At 40.9% G+C, this 22,601-nt stretch overlaps 2 protein-coding genes across 2 annotated transcripts; both read right to left on the reverse strand.

Moving 5' to 3' along the window:
• Positions 1 to 3,868: 3,868 nt before the first annotated feature.
• On the reverse strand, positions 3,869 to 7,240 carry LOC111846368 (probable alpha-ketoglutarate-dependent hypophosphite dioxygenase). The gene is made up of 7 exons (XM_023816488.2): positions 7,158 to 7,240; positions 6,558 to 6,747; positions 6,051 to 6,327; positions 5,872 to 5,963; positions 5,482 to 5,621; positions 4,505 to 4,609; positions 3,869 to 4,365 (listed from the first exon to the last, which is right to left on the reverse strand). Exons 2-7 carry the CDS (start codon positions 6,685 to 6,687, stop codon positions 4,270 to 4,272), a joined length of 840 nt encoding a protein of 279 aa, XP_023672256.1. The 5' UTR covers positions 6,688 to 6,747; positions 7,158 to 7,240; the 3' UTR covers positions 3,869 to 4,269.
• A 4,185-nt stretch (positions 7,241 to 11,425) lies between these two features.
• LOC111846347 (uncharacterized) lies at positions 11,426 to 21,807 on the reverse strand. The gene is made up of 7 exons (XM_023816446.2): positions 21,528 to 21,807; positions 17,675 to 17,810; positions 17,443 to 17,586; positions 17,175 to 17,309; positions 16,013 to 16,243; positions 14,994 to 15,119; positions 11,426 to 13,630 (listed from the first exon to the last, which is right to left on the reverse strand). The coding sequence occupies exons 1-7, from the start codon at positions 21,644 to 21,646 to the stop codon at positions 13,334 to 13,336; spliced, it is 1,188 nt and encodes a 395-aa protein (XP_023672214.1). The 5' UTR covers positions 21,647 to 21,807; the 3' UTR covers positions 11,426 to 13,333.
• Positions 21,808 to 22,601: the final 794 nt, after the last annotated feature.

The following is a 22,601-nucleotide window of genomic DNA, read 5'->3' on the forward strand; positions in this document are numbered from 1 at the left end:
GAAGGGCAGCCATGACAGAGTCCAATATTCACCGGGAATGAGACTGACTGCTGGCAATGTTAATCAAATATAAATTTGAAGTACAGATATTTTACGGGTTTAACTGAAATTAAGGAAGCTGATTACGAGAAAGATATTGACTATTCTATGTCTAACTCTTACCAATGTGGAGAAGTTAAAAACAGGATGCGAGTTTAAATCAATGGAGGTAATGCCAAGATTATATAATTCCCTTGTCAGACCTCACCTTGAATACTGTGTACAGGTTTAGTTACCTTACCTCAAAAAACAGTTAACTGGTCGCATAACACTTTGATCAATTGTTCACACTTATCTGAATAAGAAGCCATATTTCCAAATGGAAAGCGGAGGTCTTATTCATCTTGGGTAAGGCAAATTTGAAATGCATAGTACACAGCACTCATGCCACTCTAATGACACTGAAATTAGCCTTGGCCAGATAGCTACCTAGCTGAAAACATAGCGGTCTGGCCCGGGCTAATTTCAGTGTTTCCTGCATACCTGCATAAATATGTGTGCCATAGCTTAAAAATGTTGACATTTGGTTTCTACAGTCAGAATACTCTGTGTGCATATTTCTGTGACTTTGATGGCTCTGTTTGCATCCTGCCCTTATTGTGCGCCTTTTTGCACAGCAAAATATGGTCACCCTGCCTTCCACAATTCACTTTATCTGTCATTGTATGATCAAAACACATTGCCAATGTCTTTTTGCCCAATTATCATCTTAATTACATTGTCATGTCCACTACTTAAAAAGAATAGATCCACCATTGAGTCTTTGAATCCTTCAGCTTGTCTGTACTGCAATAAGAAAGTTAACTACAGAGAGAAGCTTCTGATTTCTTGAGGACAGCATAAATTCCTAAATTATTAATTTAGTGAAGATTTCCATGCTTTACATCATACGGTGTGCAGTGGTGGTAAAAAAAGATATCAAAACTTTAAAAATTATATGTGTCTAAATTGTAAGTTTAATGGATTAGCTGTGTGGATTGTGTGATTAGTCCCAATGAGAAAGCTTTGGTACATCGAGGTAATCTGCATGGTCAAATTCTCTTTATTCATTTTAACATTAAATATCAATTTTAACTAGAAAAGGACACAAGCAAAACATTACAACTTTAACTGTGAGCCATTGAAGGAGTAATTCAAACATTCAAGGAGTTGGCATTGATTTTATTGTGCTCAACAAATATGAAGCATTTTATTTATAGTATTAACAGAAATTCTTTCAGGGCAGCCCAGAGTGAAAATGCAAGGCCAGATTCACCAGGGAGAAAACCCAGAGTTCCTTTAACTTAATTTCATGAATACAACAAACAACAAACAAATTTATTTTTGTATAGCGCATTATCACGACATTACATCGTCTCAAAGCGCTTTACAGCATCCCCACCCAAAGCCCCCAGTGGCAAGGAAAAACTCCCGAGAAGGAAGAAACCTTGGGAGGGACCAGACTCAAAGGGGGAGCCCATCCTCCAGGGGCCGGCAGGGAGAGTCAAATACAGTAAAATTTGAGACAGAAACGGGGAGCAGGGGGGGAGATGACAAGCCGGTGCCACCGCTTCCTCCAATCGCCAGGCAACCAGAATGCAGGCAGTGGGTCATACATGGAAGATGACACAGGCAGAACGGCGAGCTGGATGCACGGACGTCATTGGTAGAGGCGACGTTACATGTTGCAGGGTGTGCTGGACATCTTGATAGATTGAGGGCTCCAGGCAGCACCCCCCAGGAGGAGTAGGGGAAATAAAATATGCAATTAGTCAAAGTAGGGGAGACTATAGGCAGTGGTAAAAGTTAGATGAGTGCATTATGGAGTGCATAAATGCCATTATAACACACAACAGATCTTAGATGAGGTATGTGGTGATGACAGTGACATTGGGACAGATGACTCAGATAATGGGGACTACACCTTCCCTAGTCAAGTGATACTCAAGTGATGATGATGATGTTCCGTTTGCTCAACATCAGCCTCAGACAAAAACTGTGCAGAAGAAATACAGGTGGTGCACCAGACCACACCCACCACAAGTGAACTTTCATGGCCAACCCATCCTTCCAACAGACCAACAATACTTCCACCGGTTAGTGATCCATGATATGTTTTAACTTATAGCAGAATATAAGTCACTGGCAGTGCTGTCTACAAGCTCAGGAGATTACAAGCATTGGTAGCCCAAAAATTGATAGAAGTCGGGACGGCCAAAAAAAGGGGTCAGCCTTCCACAGATACTGATGACAGTACTACCCCTCCAAGGCCGCCAAGAATGGTGAGGACGTTTCCAAGCACTGATGCTCAATATGATCAAGTGGCCCACTGGCCTGTCAAGAAGAAGAAATGATGTTGCTGCTCTGTATGCCAAGCAAGACAGATACCAGCTGTGAGAAGTGTCAGGTTTCTCTTTGTTTCAATGAACGAAGAAATTGTTATAGGGAATATCATACACCAACTGAAAAACTCTAAAAAGCATGATAGTTACTGTCACGCCCCGCTCCGTCCGCTCCTGATGTGTGCCACGCCCACCTTGTTACCTCGTGTTCAGCCCTGAGTGTGATCACCTGTGTCCTGTTAGGTCTAGCTTGTGTTTTGTATTTAGTCCTCGTCTGAGTCAGTCTTCCCCAGATCTGTCATTGTAGTGTCCGTCGATGTCCGTACCTGTCAGTCCTTTCGTGACAAATAAACCCGTTTACCTGACTTCCTGGCTGCTCTCGCCTGCTTCCCTGCTCGCCTCCAAGCCGAACGTGACAGTTACTGTGTGTAGTATTTTTTTTTGCAGGTCTGTTCATTTGACCTGTTTCTTTATGGATTGGAATGTTTGAAGCCTGTGCTTTTCGTGCCAGTTCTACAGCAAAATTTGATGCACTTGGTGATTGATGAAAAGTTAAACTCATTAAATGTATTTTGAAAATGAGAATGTTGCAAAGATTTAGTCTTTCCTTCCTGAACAAGAATCTCTATCTTTATTTCATAAGTGAAATTAACCAGTTGGAATAGCATGAACAGCCCAGCGGGTGACCCATTCCATAACATGGTATGGGAAAGGGTCAATTTTAAAAGACACCTGTTTTAGGTTCACTGGGTGTGTATGATCATTTTAGCCAATGGATGTATTTTTCCTATAAGGTGGTCTGGGTTCCCCAGGGGAAATTTTACCTGTCAACTTCAGTAATTTCAGGAACTCTGACTACATTTTCAGTAAGGGACAAAGATCAGCTTATTAGTAATGGTAATAGGGAAACTTTGAATAATTTTTAACTTCCACGTCCTCATGGTCCCTTTTTGTTTCATGTCCTTTTCAGTTGGTAAGCTCCCGATCCCAGCCACTGCTCTCGTTCAGCAGCAAGTTGTGTTTTCCCTGTCTTCTGACATCATTCTGACATCATTCTGGTGATCACACACTCATTGCTACCTCATCCCATGCCTACTTCATCTCGAAAGGCTTAGGTGGAATACGTCTCTGAATAATGAAGTCACAAAGTCTGGTCACCATCAAAATACAGAAATGGATTTGGACACGGCCATACCTGTAAATGACAGTTGCGCTTTGCACTTTACACTTTGTCTTAGATGATCAAAATAAAACCCCTTGAGGCCTGAATTTTTATGTAGGCTTCACATTCTCCCTGTGACTACTTTTCCTCTGGCTACTCTGCTTTCCCCCCCCCGACAGTGCACTCTTCAATGTTCTTAATCACCAAAGAAACCTGGCAATGAAAATGGTGCAATGAAACCTAGCAATGTAGGTGCTCTCTTGGATTCTGTCTGATGTGGAAGTTAGATGTGGTTATACAAAGCACTGTGTCATGGCTTGAGAAATGAAGGACTCTGGGGCAGAAGTCAGGAGAACAGAAAGGAGCTTTATTAAACTGAAACAAAAACAGGGAAACAAGCAGAACCACAAGGAGTCAAAACTAGAAGACTAACTCTGGGATGGGCACAGGTCACAGAATGGATGCGATTATAAAAATATAATGCTCAACTGATCATCTTCTAATTATAACTATCACAGCAGTTAAGAAACATGCAAGTAATTTGGTGCGATTATAAATTATGAGGTACTAACAGAAATATAGGCTGGCAGAGTACTGCTAAAAAAGTGCCAACAATTTTGCAGGAGTACCTCTTCTTGCTGTGCGACAGTATGGTCACATTGAAATAGTGTTAAAAATCTATCGCTATCTACGACTGTGATATCACAGCCAAAAGAAAGGAACCTTTCCAACAGCTGCCTAATGCTGTCAAACAGAAGGTGCCACAGTGTTGGAAAAATGCTTGAACTTGTCTTCTCCGCTCACCAAGACTGTTGCGTTGAAATGCCTGGGGCGATCCGGGTCCTATTGGGAAACCACAAAACAAATCACTGCTTTGCTGTGTAGGGAGACTGATTGTACAAGAATTTTAAGTTCTAGGGCGCTGTACAAAAAAAAGACAGCCTCCAGCACTTTCAGCTTGATGAAGATGTTGAGGACTGACCTGGACGGGATATGCACATGTTGGCACGTAACGGATCACGAAACCGCAGCGCCTGCATGCCGAAGTGTTGGGGTCACTTCCATGAACCAGCAATCCGTCATGCAACTAAAGCACAAAATAGGTGTGAATGACTGAAACATGCATCATTTGGGAGAAAATAAACTGCTGACACAATGTGATGTTGAGTGTGAATACACAATAATCACAGAACAACAGCACATACCAATTATTTGTAGATTTACCCCATTATCCTGTTAGGATTGGTGCCCATCTGGCCCTGTCCCATGTGTCTTGTCCCCATTTGGCCAGCAGGTGTTACTGGCCATCCTGTTCCCTCCTTTTTAGCCCCTTAATGGGTTAAGTGGTCAGCCATCATCCAGACTCCGTTTTGTTGTGGGTTTGAGACTTGCCAGAGGCCAGGCCAACAAGTTGTCTTTTTTCGATGTATAACATTTGTTGTTTTGTGTTCTCTTGGTTTATTAAGTATATGTATTCGGGTTTCAGATCCTTGTGTTTGCTCTCTTCTCTCTGTCTGTATTATGTTGTTCTCCTTGTTTTAGATTCCCTTGGTATTTTTAACCCTCTGTATCTGTTAATTGACCTCACCTGCTCCTTCTTATCCCTAGTTTATTATATCCCACACCTGCCCCTTGTTAGTCCTTGTTATCTGTGCATTTAAGTCCCTGCCTTTGTTTATTTCCTTAGTTATTGTAGTTGTTACTATGTGTTTGTTGCTGTGGTTGTTTCCTAGTCTTGCTCCCCGTCTTGCTCTTTTCCCTAGTTGTGTACTTTGTGGCTTAGTTTAGTTAGTTCTTATTTTTCCTGTTTTGTGCTTGACCCCTTGTAGTCCCGTTATTTTCCAGTTCCCCTCATTAGTGTTCCGTTTTAACAAACCCTTTGTGTTGCGATCCTTTCCGTAGATCGTTCCCTCTTCATGCCCCACTGTAACATTATATGTCTAATGAAACATCACTTACAGACATCTGCCCAGCCTGCAGGGGGCAAATAATGGCCTTGTCAGTTTCTACCAGCTCCTCTGGAATCTCTTGGTTGACACTGAGCATGTTTCCAGGGTGAGCTGATGTTCGGTGTGGGAGGAGGCCGGAGTAGTGGCTGCCTATTTTGGAAAAGAAAGAAACGTTGGTATCACTTCACAATGAGACTACTCTTATAAAGGGTTCATGAATGGGTTAGAATGGGATGTGACACTTTTAAAATCATTATTAAACAGTTCTGCACAAGTTATAACACATTTTTAATGAGTTACTGACATTTATTACTGGCACAAATGGAACCAAAATGTTGTTGTGAATGAAAATCACCTTAGATCAGATGATTATGAATGAAATACTTATAAAACTGGATACCTGGGATGACCTGCAGGGCTCCATTGTTTTCAAGGGAATTGTCAAGTGCCAGCCACACAGACAGAACTGGGCCTCCATCCAAACCCCAGTACCTGAAAGAAATTGGTGTTTTGAGGAAGAACCTCACACTGTTGACAGTATTGCTCATTTGCTTTAAAAGTCCATTGTACAAAACTGACCTCATATCCTGATGCCAGGCTACATAGGGCAAGCCAGGCATATCTTTACTGATGCTGCCACCATTGATATCACTTGTGGTGTCATTCGCTCCCTGTCCACTGGAGGTGCTGTTGCGCCCAGTGGGGTATTTACATATGAAACGGGAATCAAGAAGCAAGATGTCCGGCCCCAAGATGGTTTTCACGACCTCCAGGACTCTGGGGTGCTTGACCAGTGCCATCACCCAGTCGTATTGCTGGTGGACATTGTGTAAGCTGTACTGGGTATATTCCTGACCTATAAGCAGACAGACAGATGTCATTACATCAGGGTATTAAAGCACCCATTGCAAGGATATAGAGTTGATCAACATAATGCGTATAAAGTGTCAGATAAGCATTTTAAGGTCATCTGACAATTTTAATAAATTTTTAATGTGCAAATCATGACTAATAGGCAAGCTGTGATGGGGTGAGAGTTTCAGATGAGCACCAAACACCCCCAAGCCCTGCAGTGAGGATACTCACCGAACTCCCTCTCGAGCTCAGCGAAGGCCGCCCTGGCTGCCTGTAGCTCCCTGTCACTCAGCATTGGCACCGCTGTCAGGTAGCCCTGCTGCTTGTACAAAGCCTGCATGTCGGCCGCTGATGCCGTCATCTGTGGTCCGGGCTCTACTTCCTCCCGCTGCCTGATTCCCAGTTTCCACCAACCAAAGATCTAATGACATGTTGAGAAGAGAGGTTTGACGGGAGCTGGTGAGAAGGAAGCACATCTGTTCCTCCATCCTTGATGACTGATTTTGTCTCCTTTTCACGCCTGTTCAGTGAAATTTTTATCTGTTCTTGTCCTAGCTGTCGATGCTCCACAGAATCATAATTTTGTTTCACGTGTGTGAGATGAAGTGACTTGACCTGACTAATAGACAGAAGCAGAATTCACAGCTAGTTAAGAGTGCAGCAGCACCAGTCTAACAAGAACAAATGCTGCTATGTTCAAACTGACATACTTCATTAGAATTGAAGACAGAAAACCCAGTCAAAAGTTTTTGATATCGTACAGTTATGCCCCACTATTTCATCCCTTAATACAATTATAAACCAAAATGTTTCACAGCAGCTTTGCCTTACCTGTGTTAAAGTACGTCAAGATGCTAGCTGGTATGCAGAATGCTGAGATGTCTGGTTGCAATGTTGCCTCTGCTGAGCCGGAGAGGTTATGCTTCTGTTCATAGGCTGGGTACTGTGTTTTAAACAACCCACCAGGAAGTTGTGGGAAATTTTCTGTATACATTAATCTTTCCATTACGTTCACCTTCTTGTTGGGTGTGTTTTTTCATTTGGACTAATTCTTGTGCAGTAACAATCTTATTGTCCTCTTATTAATAGCATTTGTTTTCAATTGTTTACCTTGTATTGCAATTTTCACTTCTTGAAAAATATACAAATAAATTACCTTAGTATGTATTAAGTGACTAAACCAGAAATATTTATAAAGCATTTTCTGCCTGGGATAGATTTCAGCCCCCCTTATACAATTTGAAAGACTATTTAATTAATCTTAAATACTAAATAAAACCCTTTTAAAAGCAAATTACTTATATTTTTACATCACCTTTCCTTTATTTTCAAATAAGCATCATGTTTTCAAGATATTTATAATGGACTTACAAAATTCACGACTAATATGTATTAACAACACAAAAATCGAAAAATATTGACATTTGTGGTGGCAAAAAGTTATTGAAGGAAAAATTCTGTTTTAATGAGGAAACATTTTATAAGTTGTTAAATTGTTTTAGTTTTATTAATGGTTATCAGTGGTTTTTCAGTATATATAATAATTCTTCCTTCCTAGGAACTGATGTTTAAGGAGTTTATGTAAGAATACAAGTTGTAATAGAATGAATTCATTGAAATGTCTTTATGTTCAATAAAAACATTACAGTAAAACAGAAGTCGTGTAACGTGACAAAAATCTGGGTATTCCGGGGGTGGCTGTAATCTTATGTGGTGAAGCAGAAGAAAAAGAAGAACTCACAGCGTAAATTTATTCTACTCAATATGAAACCCAATGCCTGAATCAGAACACACACATGAACTTTAATGACATCCCATTCTTAATACATAGCTTTTAATATGGAGTTGGCCCACCCTTAGCAGCTGTAACAGCTTCAGCTCTTCTGGGAAGGCTGTCCACAAGGTTAAGGAGTGTTTTTATGGGAATTTTTGAGAGCGACCGATTCTTTCGCAAATGTTTGCAGAGGCAGTCTGCATGCCTATTTGCTTGATTTTATACATCTCTGGCTATGAAAGTGATTGGAACACCTGAATTCAATGATTGGGGGGGGGGGTGTCCCAGTATCTTTGGCAATATATTGTATATACTGTAGCACAGCATAATAATTCCTAACAGAATCAGAACATTAACATTTCACTATAAAAAATTGCTATTAAATTTAACTAAACAAAAAACCATCATTGCCATAACATGTGGGAGACATGCTTGATGCCTTGAAGTAAAACTAGCTAATTTCATTACATAACCGTATGTTAGTTTTCAATAAAGGCATGAGGAAATAGTTTCACAGTGGAATTTTGAAATTAACCTTGCAATGAGGAAGAAACTCAAAAAAAGATGATTAAACAGTTTACATAAGAATCAGGGGGATGTCTTTCTTGTGCCTTCCCGGGTAAATTTACTCTTAGGTGAAACACAAACACACGAAAAACTGTACAATATCTCCTTTGTGTATTTTACACATGAAGGACTTTGAGAAAATCCATAGATAAGGGGTAACTGTCATCACGGGTATGTAAAGGATCCGTCATATTTAACGTCGTATTTACCCCCCTCTCACCCCTAACTCTTCAACACACCTTAGGCAAAAAGCCATAAACCGAACTATACTAGTAATGCGTAATAAAAAATCAATGAAAAGACAAAAAGGAACTCATGTGGTCCTTGGGGGCATCCTGGTGCCCGTGGGCACGATGTTGGTGACCCCTGATCAAGACTAATTAATCTTGATCTCACCTCATTAATCAAAGTCAGTACACCTTTGGATCATTGACACATGGAATTTTCCGGCCCCACCCAGAAAAAGGATGGAATGTTTGTATAAAAGGAGTGAAATTTAATAAGAAAAATGTAAATAGAATATTATTATCAATCTATTATGTGAAATGGTAATTACAGTAATAAGCTTTCCTACTAGTAGACAGAATACCTACTTCTGGTATATTTGAAGTCTATGATTAAGAAGATGGAAATACATGTAGATAATAATGCACATTAACAAAATAAAACTTTTGCAAATGTATTATTTGAATGCTTAACAGATATTTTATCATCTGGTATAAATTAATAAAATGTGTTTTTAGACTTTGACAAACTCAGATACTGGACTTGAAATTTAAGCAGGACAGAGTGCTGTGTTATTAAGAAGCTGCTTAACAACATCTTATTTTATATTATTTCAATAAATAACTGTAATTCTTAGAATTAAGAAAATGCTGCAAAAGGGATGGAGGGAGCCTATTATGTTCAGATAGGATGGTGCTATTCCCAATGTAAAGCTCATGTGCCATCAACAGTTATTATAAAGGGAGCATAACAGACCTTTGTAGTGTTTTTAAACCCTGCAGCACGTCTCTCTATTTGTAATACCACCACCTAGTGGTGAAAAATGTCCTTATTAATTCCCTTACGTTTCAGTCCAATTTTGACAAATCAGAATTTACTATACTATATAATTTATTATACTGTATCAATTCATCCATCTTTAAGCTTCTAAGTCTATGCTGCTGGAAGGCTTAATCTAATAATTTAGTCGCAGAGACATTGTTAGATTTTATTAGAGAATAATTTAAGAGTAATGCAGTAACAGACTAACCGATTTATTATTATTATTTTGTTTGTCTTTGTTTAGGTTATTGGAGTGGAATTAATGTCTACCTTGCATTGGATAACTTCAGTATTTTGAACTGATTTTTATATTAATGGTATGATTAATGGATTCATGAAACATTACACCATAACCTTGATTTATAAGTTTATTATTGATGTGCGTCATAATCTATCTGTAAGCCCTGTCCCATTCCTGTTTGGCCAGCAGATGTCGCTGCTGTCCATCTTGTGTCCTCTCGTTTGCATTTACCCAGCTGTTTCCCATCCCTTGTGATGAGTTAATTGTTTTGGTCCACACCTGCCCCTTGTGTACTCCTTGTTATCTGCTATATATGTGCCTGCCCTCTCAAGCCTCCTTAGCTCAGTCAGTAATGTTGTTTGTTGCAGTGTGATGCCTACCTCCCTGCACTAGCCAGAATAAAACCTCCTTCCCCCCCTCCCCCCCTCCCCCTAGCAGCCGCATACAGATTGTCATTCCCTCCTAACTTCAGAACTTGACAGTGTAACAATTTCTTCTTAGGTTACTTTTGAGGGTCTTGTAAAATAATTTTTGTAGGTTTCCCTTTTTCCCACTAGCTCATCTGAAATGTTCATATTTTATGCTTACAGCAACAGTGTATTTCAGATTCACTGAACTGTGACAGACATAGAATTGTAATGGCTAGGCAATTACTAGATTTTTATACTAAATTTTAGCTCTGGTCGAGGGAATGTTACTAATCCCTAAAACCCACTTTGGAGCCTTTTGTCAGTTGTCCCAACATTGCCAAAGTGTGTGTGTGTGTGTGTGTGTGTGTGTGTGTGTGTGTATATGTATATATATTATAAGCCTTTCTCTCATTTGATGACCCTTCTTATCCCCTACAGGACCAGTTTGTGCCCACTGGCTCTAGTGGAATCATTCTCGGCATAAGAAAATCATTACAGCTGCATTCATGTGTTTCCTACACATCTCCCCGCAAAGGCAAAAAGGCTTCTTATGTAGTGTAGTATGCTTAAATGAATGTTAAATGCAATCCCATGCAAGATACAAAAGTGAAAATGAACAACAATGAAACAGATAGTGAATCATTTCTCTGTACTTTTCCAAAACAGGGAAATGGTTAAGTCTTGTTTTTCCACTTAATGGCCAAAGCCTGGGAGGATTAAAAAAAAATTTTTTTTTTTATTGTTTTCAGTTGATTTGTATTCTTCTCTACTAGGTTCATTACAATGACAGACACGTGGTACAGTATCTGTCAGGAAACAGCAGATGGTACTGCTCTAATTCACACTCACATGATCTGCTGCCAATCTCCTGACTCCGTGCCAAACAACCATATGACATTTCAAAAATTCCCCTGCTAGTGACATGAAATTGACAGGCAACTGACAGCTAGTTTACACAGAACTATGTTACCATTCCTGGCTTAATAGATACATTTGTTATAACGAATGAAGGATTTAAAAGATCTGGATACTGTGAGGAAAAAAAACAAGACTATGTAAATATCTGTAAACAAATATATTTATTAAATGTAATATGCAACTTTCAGTGAGTACTGTACATTTCATTAAAATTAATAAAATCACCATAAGTAATTTTTCTTTAGCTTTCTTTTCATTAGCTTGTAACAAATATTTCTTTAGCTTGTAACAAGTCAGAAAATCATTTAATCTGAATAGTATTTACAGTTGGTTTTTCCAATACTGTCATTTATCAGAATAGATAACCACCTTACTGGCTACTCCAGACTGTGTCTGTGTTTCAAATTCCAGTCTCCTGGAATATATTTTAAGATCAGGCACCTGTCATTCTGTTAAGCCATGCCAGAAAAGCCAGTCCTAAAGCACTTCTAAAAGCAAGGCCAGTATGATGTCTCATGTTTTAAAAATTAAAATCCCAGCACATGAAATCCTGAAAGAGAACAAGTTTTGGGTAAAATGCTTATATTATATGCCATTCAACAAAGTGTATGTTTTATCGCATAGAATAATATTGCATTGGCAAAGCCATTTGTGTTAATTAAACTCAGATTAAACAAAAACGGAGGAAAGTACATTGCAAATATGTCAATTTTGTTAACATAAATTGACCACAGAATTGTTTGACCTCTTCTACTTTCAAACAAGAAAAAAAGGTTTTCAATGGTATTTAAAATAATTTGATGCTGATTTAACAGGATATTCCAATGGACTGTGAATCAGTGTTCAGCTGGACAGAACAGATCAACTGAAATGCAATGGAATGATTTATTACCTAAATACAAAAATTACAGGTATCTCTTTAACACACAGAAACACACACACATATACAAACACAAATACATGATTCTAAAATTTCACAGAATTCTGTTACATCACATGGGGGGGTGATTCCAGTCACAGTGTCACATGGTCTCCTGCATTAAGGGTTTCCTTGTTGTCTGCTCTTTGTCAATAAAGGCTGGATAATCCAGACATAATTTTGTAATTTTGATTTATTTTAACACCAACTCCAATTGAGAGTTGGTACAAATATTTATTGGGAAGAAATTCTGAGGTTAGGCAATATTCATAGGAATATAAAACGGTAAGTGAATTAGAATAAATACAAAGATTTATAATACACAAGAACCTTTAAAAAGTGATGAGTCACAAAATATCAATCGATGTTTTGAATGTACAAGCTACCTCTGAATGGAAAAACATAAAGGAAACTGAGAAGTTACTCAGTACTTGCATACTAAAATAGACAGACATTATTTGATCGAAGACAAAAGCAAAATAGATCTTACTCATGCCAGTGCAGAAACCACACGGGGAATAGGCACATTCAGGCTCCTTCACAGCACAGGCCATTGTTTGTATTTTTCTTGAGTTATTATATGAATAATATTAGAAATGCAGCACTATCCAAATGTTATAAGAATGGTTTATATTCACTATGGTAATTTTCCAATGGAATTTGACACTGCGAGAGAGATGCCTACAGTCATCCTGCCAGCCATTCGATGATAAAAGTACTCAGTCCCTAATTTTCCACCGTGCTATCTGACAGCACCAGAATCATGACTGAAAGAGGCCTGAACAACTGGGTCAGTGACCCTTTGTGATGGAATGACTCACAGACAGATAATAAGCTATATACTGTAGGTGTTCAATCTATTCATATTAATGCTGTGGTGTGGCACATATGATTACGATTAAAATATATGGTTTTGTGACGGGGACTCTTTCAGAATATGGATGGATGGATGGATAGTCCTATTTTGAAACTGGGCAATAGCCTGCAACTTTTAGATAGCAGAGTTATAAATCCCGATACAGGGAAGTGCTGTAGCTACCCTTCAGAAGATGGAAGAGATGGAGGATTAAGCTTGATTCATTCTCTTTACATCCAGTTGTTTGGATTTATGTGTACAGAGAGGCACTGAGGTCAGTTGTAGTCTTCAGAGAAGGGGGATCCTTGCACCTCTATATGGTGCTGGGCGCATGCATTGCGCAGGCATTCGGCATTGTGCCCATGGCGCTCGCAGTGTTTGCCGCAGCGGCCCGGCCCCTTCCTGTCCTTCTCTCTAGGCCGCTCCCTGTCTAACGGTGCCGGTGGCTTGTGATCACTGTTGCAGCGGTGGACCAGGATGGGGTCTTGTGGTACAGATCTCTTCATTAAGAGACGCTGCAGCACCTGCTTGTCAGAGCGCTCCTTCCGGAAGTCATCTTCATACACCTTCAGCTGCATCAAGAGAGACAGAAGGATCATGGGAAGGGGAACGACCCCTGGAAGTAACATGGAACATTAACATATATACAAACACATACATATTTTAGACAGTAAGCCAACTCATACTTGCCAAGTCAAATGCAGGAGAAATGGGCAGGGATATAGATTTGAGTGATTTTTATAATGGCCAAATCACTATGGTCAGATGACTGCGTCAGAGCATTGGTGAAACGACAAGACTTGTAGGATTCTCACAGTCAGCCGTGCTGAGTACCTACTGAGAGGGGTCTGAGGTGGGGAAAACCTCGACAATGTCATAGACCTGCCTGAGGGGGCTCCATCTACATCACCAGGGGATTCCCCTTCACGACAACCACGCACCCAGAGGGATTCCTGTCTCTCCGCCTCCTAGAGTCACTGGGGAATCTCTTTAGTTGTTAAGGTCCTTCCCAGTTGTTGCCGGTGTCCACTTAATTTTCCCCTGTACTTTACCTTACCTTTGACACCCAACAGACGCAAGATCCTCTCCGTTTACAGAGAGTGTTTCCTGATAATTACTTCCTGTCTGCCTGGTCTGTCTGATTTCGGTTCTGTTCCATAGCCTTTGTGTTCTGCCTCACCCTTCTGATCACCAGATGTACATTGCTCGACCTCTTCCTAATCTTTGACCTTCTGTTCTGCCTGCCATCATGGATGCTGTTTGCTTCTTGCCTGATCCTAGTCTGCCCACGACCTTGGCATCGCCTATCAGTTTGGATACCTTTAGTCTCTCTCTGGTTTGTCTCGGCTTGTTGACTAAGGATTTGTCTTTCGCAAAAAAAAGAAGCATTTAGATTAGATCTGTACCAGTGTCCTCTGATTTGGATCCTTACAGACTGTGTGTTGGGCAGCGTGAAATGTGAACAAAGGCTATGCCGTCTGGTACGAACGAACAGAAGGGCTACTGTGGCACAAATGGCAGATAATTTTGATGATGGCCACAGGAGAGATGCGTCACGAAATGTAGTGCATTGAGCCCTGCTGCTTCAACATGTCGATTACGATTACCAAATGTTAGGTTACCATCTAATATATCCCCGATCTCAACACACACCATTTTTATGAGATCGTCAACATTTTTATGAGACATTATTCACTTCATACAGTCATGTTTTGGCTAACCAGTATATATACTTGTATTTTTTATTTTATCTTTTTTATTTATTTAGTTAATTTCTTATCCAGTACAGGATAGTGGTGAACATATTCCTATGTATTTTTAGGAAATCCATAATCTGTATATAAAATAAAGTACAAAATCAGTCATTCATTAAAATACAAGACCACATTCCAGCCTCTCCTTTGAGGTATGTCTAGATAGGAGGGGAGCAATGACCTGCTCGTGCAGGAGCGCCATCTGCTGCCGCATCTCCGCTTCCTTCCTGCGCAGCTTCTTGTTCTCCAGCAGCATGCGCTTATGGTCCTTGTGCTCTGTCTTGTAGTCGGCCTCGTAGATTTGGGTCTGCAGACAGCGAGACACACATCAATATGTGGATATGCCACAGACAGCAAGGTCTGAGACACTGATGCTATACAGTAGCAGACTCCTACGCGAACAGCATGTAGGCACAGCAAGGCGTTTTCATGACTATAATACTTAGAGGGGACATAAATGTTATTGGGAGTTAATATGCGTTTTTTAAAAAAGATCTCCACAAGAGACCATGCTTGCATGTTTAGCTGCTTAATCTAATTATTTAGAACTACAGTAATAACTGATGAATGAAAAGCTTCACAAAATGGCTAAAGATCATAAGATCATAAGACTGACTGCCAGATAATGCTTTCGCACTGTATCTTCCTTCGCCCGTCCTGACACTGTGCTGTTTGTGTATCTTCTTGTAGTTTTCTGGTTTTGCCCCTGTTTTTATTTTAATTTTCCCTTGAAGAATAACACAGTTTCTGTCTACCTATATTTATCAACATTATCATCCAGATGAAAATATATGCACTTAATAAAAAAAAATTTAAAAAAAAACTGTAGTGCGGCTGCAATCAAATGTTCTACAGTTGAACAAATAAACCAGCGATAAAGCTAAAATGGCCAATGGCACAATTGAAGATGCTACGAAAAAACAATTCATTGTAGCAAATGCTGTAATTAATGGGATTTGCCATCAGGTGGTGCTGTACACCATCTTGTATATAATGAGGCTGATAATGGAGCCTTGGAGAGGAAAATGAGCTCTTACTATAGACTGCGGCAAGGTAGTTAAAGTACACAAATTAAATGGTGTCAAAGGGTAGCTTGCATATAACCTGCAGTGAGCGGCTGCGGGGGTGGGGGGGGGCTTTAATGCAGGGCTTCCTGTTCTGCTTTATCAGCAGAGTATAAAGTTGGCCTCCACTACCCACCTGGCAGCGAAGAGCCTCCAGCTGTTCTTTCAGGTTCTGCATCTCCTTCTGAGTGGCTGCCTCCCTGTCCGGCTCCCTCCAGAGGGCGCTCTTGCCCACCGGTGCCCTTGTGTTTGCGACAGGGGAGGTGCCCGGCAAGAATGGGGAACTGCGACCCGACTCTTGGTACAGCCTTTGGGAGGGCTCGGGGGGGCATTCTATGTCTGGGGGCTGGGCCACCTCCAGGCCGTTCTGTGTGTGTGAGTGGGGGGGGGGGGCACAGAGACTGAGCATGTGACAGAAACTGAGTTCTTAGCGATGGAAACACGCATGAGAGCATAAATACATTCGCACACACACATTCACACCAACCCATGTCTGCAGCTTTGCTCCCATGGTTATTGAAAATAGATTAACATGTACAATAATAACAATAATAATAATACAGTAACAGGTTATGACAAAATTAAGCTAGAAAGAAAGGCATTTGTTTTGAGGGGATGTCCTGGTTTTCAGGATTTGCTGGCTCAGCAGGGACACTTGCTCCCGATGGCATATTCACAACACCTACTTTCAAAGGTCAAGTATTAAAAAAAAAGCAAAACACAACCATGCTAATTTTCATCTCTATTTCTCTGCACTTCTCTATTTCTCCATTGTTCTCTTTCACTCTCTCTCTCACACGCACATGCACGTTTGATTGTAGTCACAGATTTTTATGAAATTGAATTTCCGCTAGGGGTGACTGAAAAAGTCGTCCCCACAGTGTCAAAATAACAGGTTTTTATCACATTGTGGGAACATTTGCTCCTGACGATGTAATGTAAACATAAACCACACACACACACACACACACACACACACACACACATGTAGGGTAAACATATCCTTATGGGGACTGCTCATTCATTTCAATGGGAAAAATGCTAACGCTAACTATGACAACCTTAACCCCTACCCTGCCCTAACCATAACCATAAGTAACCAAACAAAATACAAGAGTTTTTGCATTTTTAGTTTTTTTATAGCAGTCACCGATTTTTATAGAGTTTTCCCTTATGGGAACCAGGAAACCGGTCCCCATAAGGGAAAAAAAACGGATATTTATCACTTTATGGGGACATTATGTCCCCATAAGGATAGGTAAACCCGCTCACACACACACACACTGACTAGTACTCACTAGTGCCACCCCTGTCCAGTCCCTGCACACGTCGCTGTGGTGCAGGCGATTCTCCAGGAGCCGGATATACTCCTGAAGGTGCTGGTTCTTTTTCAGCTCCTGCAGCAGCGTCCGCTCACAGTACTCCCTCTTGCTCTGCACGGGTCATAAAAAACACCCAGTGGGCAAGTCAGCAGCCTATCTGCAGTACACCCCAACCCCCCCCCACCGCAGCTCCATTGCCCCATTAGCAAACCTCGCCCATCATAAGATGCCCCCTGGAACGTACCTGCTCATGCTCCACTTTCAGCAGCAGTCTGCTGTTGAGGTGCTTGATTGCCACGCATTCCTGCTCCAGGTCGCTGATGCGTTGCTGCAGCGCCATGGTGGTGCCTCGGTACATGTGGTCCCAGTCCTCATTCAGCTTCATCAGCTACAAGATGTGAAGCAGCGGGACAATCAGACTGGGCCGCCACCCCCAACCCTCATAATGCAATGGGCTAGTGACCGTGACCCTTCACCTCCTTGTTGATTCTCCGCAGCTCCGTGTTCCTGTTCAGTAGCAGCAGCTTCTCTTCGTCCGCCGAGGTCACCGACATGCTCTCGGTGATCATCGTCACCTGGTCCTCCCCCCCAGACAGTGCATTTTCTGCCTCTCTGCAGCACACAGACAAGGCAAGCTGACAGCAACCCCACCGACACACACTTAAACGCTTTAGGCTCGGAAACTTTCGCGTAGGGGTGGCCTGCGTTGGGTGGCATTCTCATCACAAGTGAATCGATGATGTCAGGAGACTCCAGCTGACCCTGAATGGCCTATTGGGGTAAAGCTGTGGGTTTACCTTTCTTGTTTGTAATGATGTATCATAGCAATGCAGAATTTCCCACCAAAGGCACATACCACCCCCACTTTTGATGAAGTCATAACAACTTTCCCTCCCATTCCCAGTTCCATCTCGCACTTCTTCTTTTTTCACCTGTTGTGTTCAAAGCCAGTGAGCACCCAGTGTTACAGTTGCTGAGTGTATAGCATGCCGCAGCTGCTGGCTTGGAACCAGTCCCCACTGGTTCAATAGACTGTCTAACATTTAACCCACGACACCCACTTGCAACACAATTATGACGCCTGTAGTGACAGGCCAGTAAAACATGCCTGTTCCTCTTTGAGTTTCCTTTATTGCCTCATGGAAACCAGACACATTTAGGCCTACATACAGTGTCACGTCTAGGGATGTGGGATTGCCCTACGCTTTGTGGTTTCAGGTTGAAGGTTGTTGATGTCCCCACAAGGGTCCTTAATTGTGTCCATGACAGATATTTAATACATTTTCCAAGGAAAAAAATCCAAGCTTCAATTCAAGTAAAATTGTTTGCAGATTAAATTCAGTCTTAAATTCAGATAAAATCTAACTCTAATCAACAGAATAATACAGAATTATAAGAAGCAGGATTAAATTTGCCTGGAACAATTTATATTGACTGGATAATTAGCAAACTGTTCTAATTTAGGCAATTGTTCGCTTTAAAAAGCAGTGGTTGCTTCACCTAGAAATTAAGACAGGAATAAATATGGCTCATGAAACAACGACAAAAAACGTTGTGCATTCCCTTCAGAATAATTGTCCTTTTCATAACTTATGACCAGTAAAAATTTAAAGAATTATTTCCAGAAAAATTGCAATCACTGGTAAAAATACACTGTGAGCAGCCCATGCGCTTATTTCCTGTTTGCGCCTGTTATAGTGAATTCCAGCACAAATCTGACTTTTTAAACTTTATATGTATTAATAATTTATTTATATTTCTTTGTAAGTTTTATGTGAAGGGACAAATGGATGACAGCCTAGTGGAGAATGCTAATGTAAGAGTATGTATATGTATGTGTGTATGTGTATGTGTCTGTGTGTGTGTGTGTCTGTGTGCGTCTGTGTCTTATCGCCTGTTTGGCTGAATAGTCCTCCCACCTGGGTTTGAACAGCTGACCTAAAGCTTACCCCAAAAACCTACATATGCACTGGCCCTTTGCGGATAAGATTGGCCACCTCTGCGATAAACCTATCATAAAGCAAAAATGCATTTTAATACAGTACACCTAACCCAGCACACATCATAGAAAAACATGCTTAGAACACTTACCTTAGCCTACAGTTGGACAAAGTCAATAACATAAAGCCTATTTAATAATAAAGTGTTCAATATCTCATGTAATTTATTGAATAACATACTGAAAGTGAAAAACATTTATCCTTTGTAAAGTCAAAATATTCTAACACGGACCATCGTAACCTGAAGAGCGTCTGTACATATATGCATATATATATAATATTTGATCGTAGCGCCAAAAATCCACAATAGATTTATGTGTAGTTTGCTTTCCTGTAAATTCAGGTAGCTACCAACACAAATGGGTCAGGATGACTTCAGAATACTGAATCGAAAAGGTGAAAAATATTTCAGGAAAACAAGAACCAGCATAATCTGCTTCTTATTTTCAGTGACCCAGTTCACGAGTGCAGACTGAGGGCACGAGTCAGCCTGGCAGCCACACGGACTCGGGATGGGGGCACTGGGTATCCCTCTTCCCCCTGGCACTTTGAACAGCCTCTGTGGTGCCAGGAAGAACAGAATGTGGGAACATTCTAGCTTTGCGTCTTGTGTAGGGAAATCTTAGCCAGACAAAGTCTTCTCAGTGCTGGCCCAGTATTACTGTAACTGCCTGGTTGCAGTTCTTGGGCATCCCGTTGCTAGCTATGAGTAACGAGGGATTCCTGAAAAACGCAACCGGCCAGATTAGCAACTGTCTTACAGTAATCCTACCCACAGTGGGTTTCTAGGCCTCATTTCGTTCATCGCAATCCCTTGACGTACCACGGAACGAAGTGGAAATGCAGTCAATACTGGGAAAAGCCCTACTGTTTTATGGTATGGATTTCATTGTTCCATTCATTGGATATTCCTGCTGGAGTGTAGCCATCTTCAAACCAAAAAGCAAGCTATGAGCTTAAGTGTACAAGTCGACTTTCATGAGCCATGTGGAATTTCTACATTGTACCTCATCTGACACTCCAACTGTTCCTTGCATGCCAAATAAACAGAAAAAGGCTGATGAATTCTATTGACGGCCTCGGTGTATAGTCCTTAACCACTATATTTGTATTAATGAGTGAGTTGAAGGTTATCAACTTTCACCTCCCAGATCTGTGCTGTTTCTTGCAAAACTCATACAATAACCCAAGTTCTACTGGCAAAAATGGCATTCCATTGGTATTTACGATCAAATACGTTCAACCCATGGCAGGTGTTTCATAAAGCACGGGGGATATTTTAATATTTACTATAGAATGCTTAAAAGTCTAGACTTTCTGGAAAGCTTGTAAGCAGTTTATTTTCTATAACTCGCTCAGTATCAGAAGTATAAATCCTTAGTTTTTGAGTTTTTGGAGATATTAATGAGCCTCAATGGCAAACGGCAAGAGCGGCCGAATCGCAAAGAGTGTGGGAGGAAATGTAACCGGCCACATTTTATAAATTAATAACCCAAAACCAATTTCCAAAAACATTTCTGGTAGCCGACATCCTCAGATACCCCGACACGACGGTGTTTCGCAACGTCACCCTGCATCTGTTAAGGGAGATCCCTGGTTTTAAATGTCAGGCTGTGGTAGCTCGGACGGCACATACTGTTCGTTCCTTAACTGCGACAGCCAGTGTGAGTCAAAGCTCAAACCACATATCTAGTATTACCGTGGCAACAATGAATAAACACGACATCACAGCCGTTTTGTCTCGACGTCTTTAGATTCGATTTTTCCTTCACAAGAGCACACTGTCTTCAGGGTTTGAGAACATGTCTACCCTGTTTGAAGATTTAGAGATATTATTTATTGTGGTCTGCAAGAGTGGCGGTTTCATTTTCACATAGCGCTGGCATCACAAAACCCAATAAAAATCATAGGTGGCCAGAATTTGAGCGTCCCAATTTTACGGTCCCCCAACTTTAGAGATGAGGGCGAGAGACGCCTTCCAGTCCATGCTCAAATTTATACCCACCAAACATTCTCAAATGATTACGAGATCTCCTATACTGTATAAATAGCTTACGAATATTCTATAGTGAACGTAATTCAGTGCAAACGTAAGTCTGTATCTAATTTGATCCTCTCTCTGTCAAATCACTGAAAGATACCAGGCAGCTATAAACCAAAGTAACATAAAAAACACACACAATGGTCACAAAAAACCTAGATGTAATAGATTATTATATATTATATAATATTATTTACATTCAGTGTAATTAGTAAACAGTAATAGCTTGTTTCCTCTAAAGATTTCAGAGATCTTTCTGCTAATAGTAATAATTATGTTTCTACTTACTCTGTGTTTCTTGGGGGTTTAACATGAACTGGCGAGATTGGACCCTGTGTCTGAAAGTTCTTCTGTGGAGGTGAATCAGATTCTGACAAAGACTGCGAAGACAAAGAACTTCCGTCCATGTGAGACTCAAACTGAATTCCAAGCCAAGTAAGCGAGCAAATTGTTTTAAAATATTATATTAGGAAGAGGAACTTCTGGTAGTACTTTAGCCTTAGCCTCATCGGGGGGAAGAGTAGGAGACCTTCTCAGTCCTCTCTTTATGTTATGGGCTCTGCTTTCAAAGAGGAAGTATTAAAAAAAAAAAGCAAAACAAAGCTATGCAAACTGTCACGCTTTCTCTCTCTCTAGCTCTCTCTCTGTAGGACACATGCAAACACACTCTCACATACACAACAGCACACACCACCGCTGCAAGGCTCTTCTTGTGTTAAATAGCATTTTTTTTATGTGATTAACATTATCGGCAGGATAGAGATGGACCAGAGTTGGAGACAACTGACTAAGGATCTGACAGCAGTGACGGCTTTTCAGAAATGTGGAAGGTAAATCATGAATCTAGCCTCATAAATTACAGCAGCCATTGTTAAGCTTGGCAGCAATATCGCATAGCCTTAAGCCAGTAAGTCACCTCTGTTCTTTTTCACTTAGTTTATTTCAGATGCTTAATTAGGACTCGGTAGCACGGCGTCGAGGGCAAAACCACAGAGGGGGAATTCCAACATCGCAGCAACTCTGAGCTTGCTAAATTTGCACTACGTGTGATTTACCCAATAGCATTTGCAGAACAACAGAAAGCAGAAGATTGCACACTCGCAAAGGCCCTGTTTGGGCCCTAAGGCTCTATAAGAGGACGGTACCATATGGGTGAGCTAGGAACAGCAGATAAGCACGCAGACACTTCCCAGGAGCATTCTAGAACTTCCCAGTGGCCCTCTATCTCATAAAATAATAGAGAGAAGGCTATGTGTGCATTCCAGCACCCTTGCGTTGTGGTGAGTAAGTGGACATGCCTCAGTCATTCATCACAGCAAAGTGCCAGTCAGGATATTGCTGCACCTAGCAGGGCTTCACTGA

This window comes from Paramormyrops kingsleyae, chromosome 10, assembly GCF_048594095.1.
Source record: "Paramormyrops kingsleyae isolate MSU_618 chromosome 10, PKINGS_0.4, whole genome shotgun sequence".
In the NCBI taxonomy this organism is placed as follows: Eukaryota; Metazoa; Chordata; class Actinopteri; order Osteoglossiformes; family Mormyridae; genus Paramormyrops; species Paramormyrops kingsleyae.

Bases quoted from the DNA above. Each gene is read 5' to 3' on its own strand.
- LOC111846368 (XM_023816488.2), bottom strand. From the start codon at position 6,687: ATGACGGCATCAGCGGCCGACATGCAGGCTTTGTACAAGCAGCAGGGC. The intron at 6,328-6,557 runs GTGAGTATCCTC...GTCTGCTTATAG, and splicing joins TGAGCTCGAGAGGGAGTTCG to GTCAGGAATATACCCAGTAC. The intron at 5,622-5,871 runs GTATCCAGTTTT...TTTCCAAAATAG, and splicing joins AGCCCTGCAGGTCATCCCAG to GCAGCCACTACTCCGGCCTC.
- LOC111846347 (XM_023816446.2), bottom strand. From the start codon at position 21,646: ATGGACGGAAGTTCTTTGTCTTCGCAGTCTTTGTCAGAATCTGATTCA. The intron at 17,811-21,527 runs GTAAGTAGAAAC...TGTGTGCTGCAG, and splicing joins AAACCCCCAAGAAACACAGA to AGAGGCAGAAAATGCACTGT. The intron at 13,631-14,993 runs GTCATTGCTCCC...CTCTTGATGCAG, and splicing joins TGGCGCTCCTGCACGAGCAG to CTGAAGGTGTATGAAGATGA.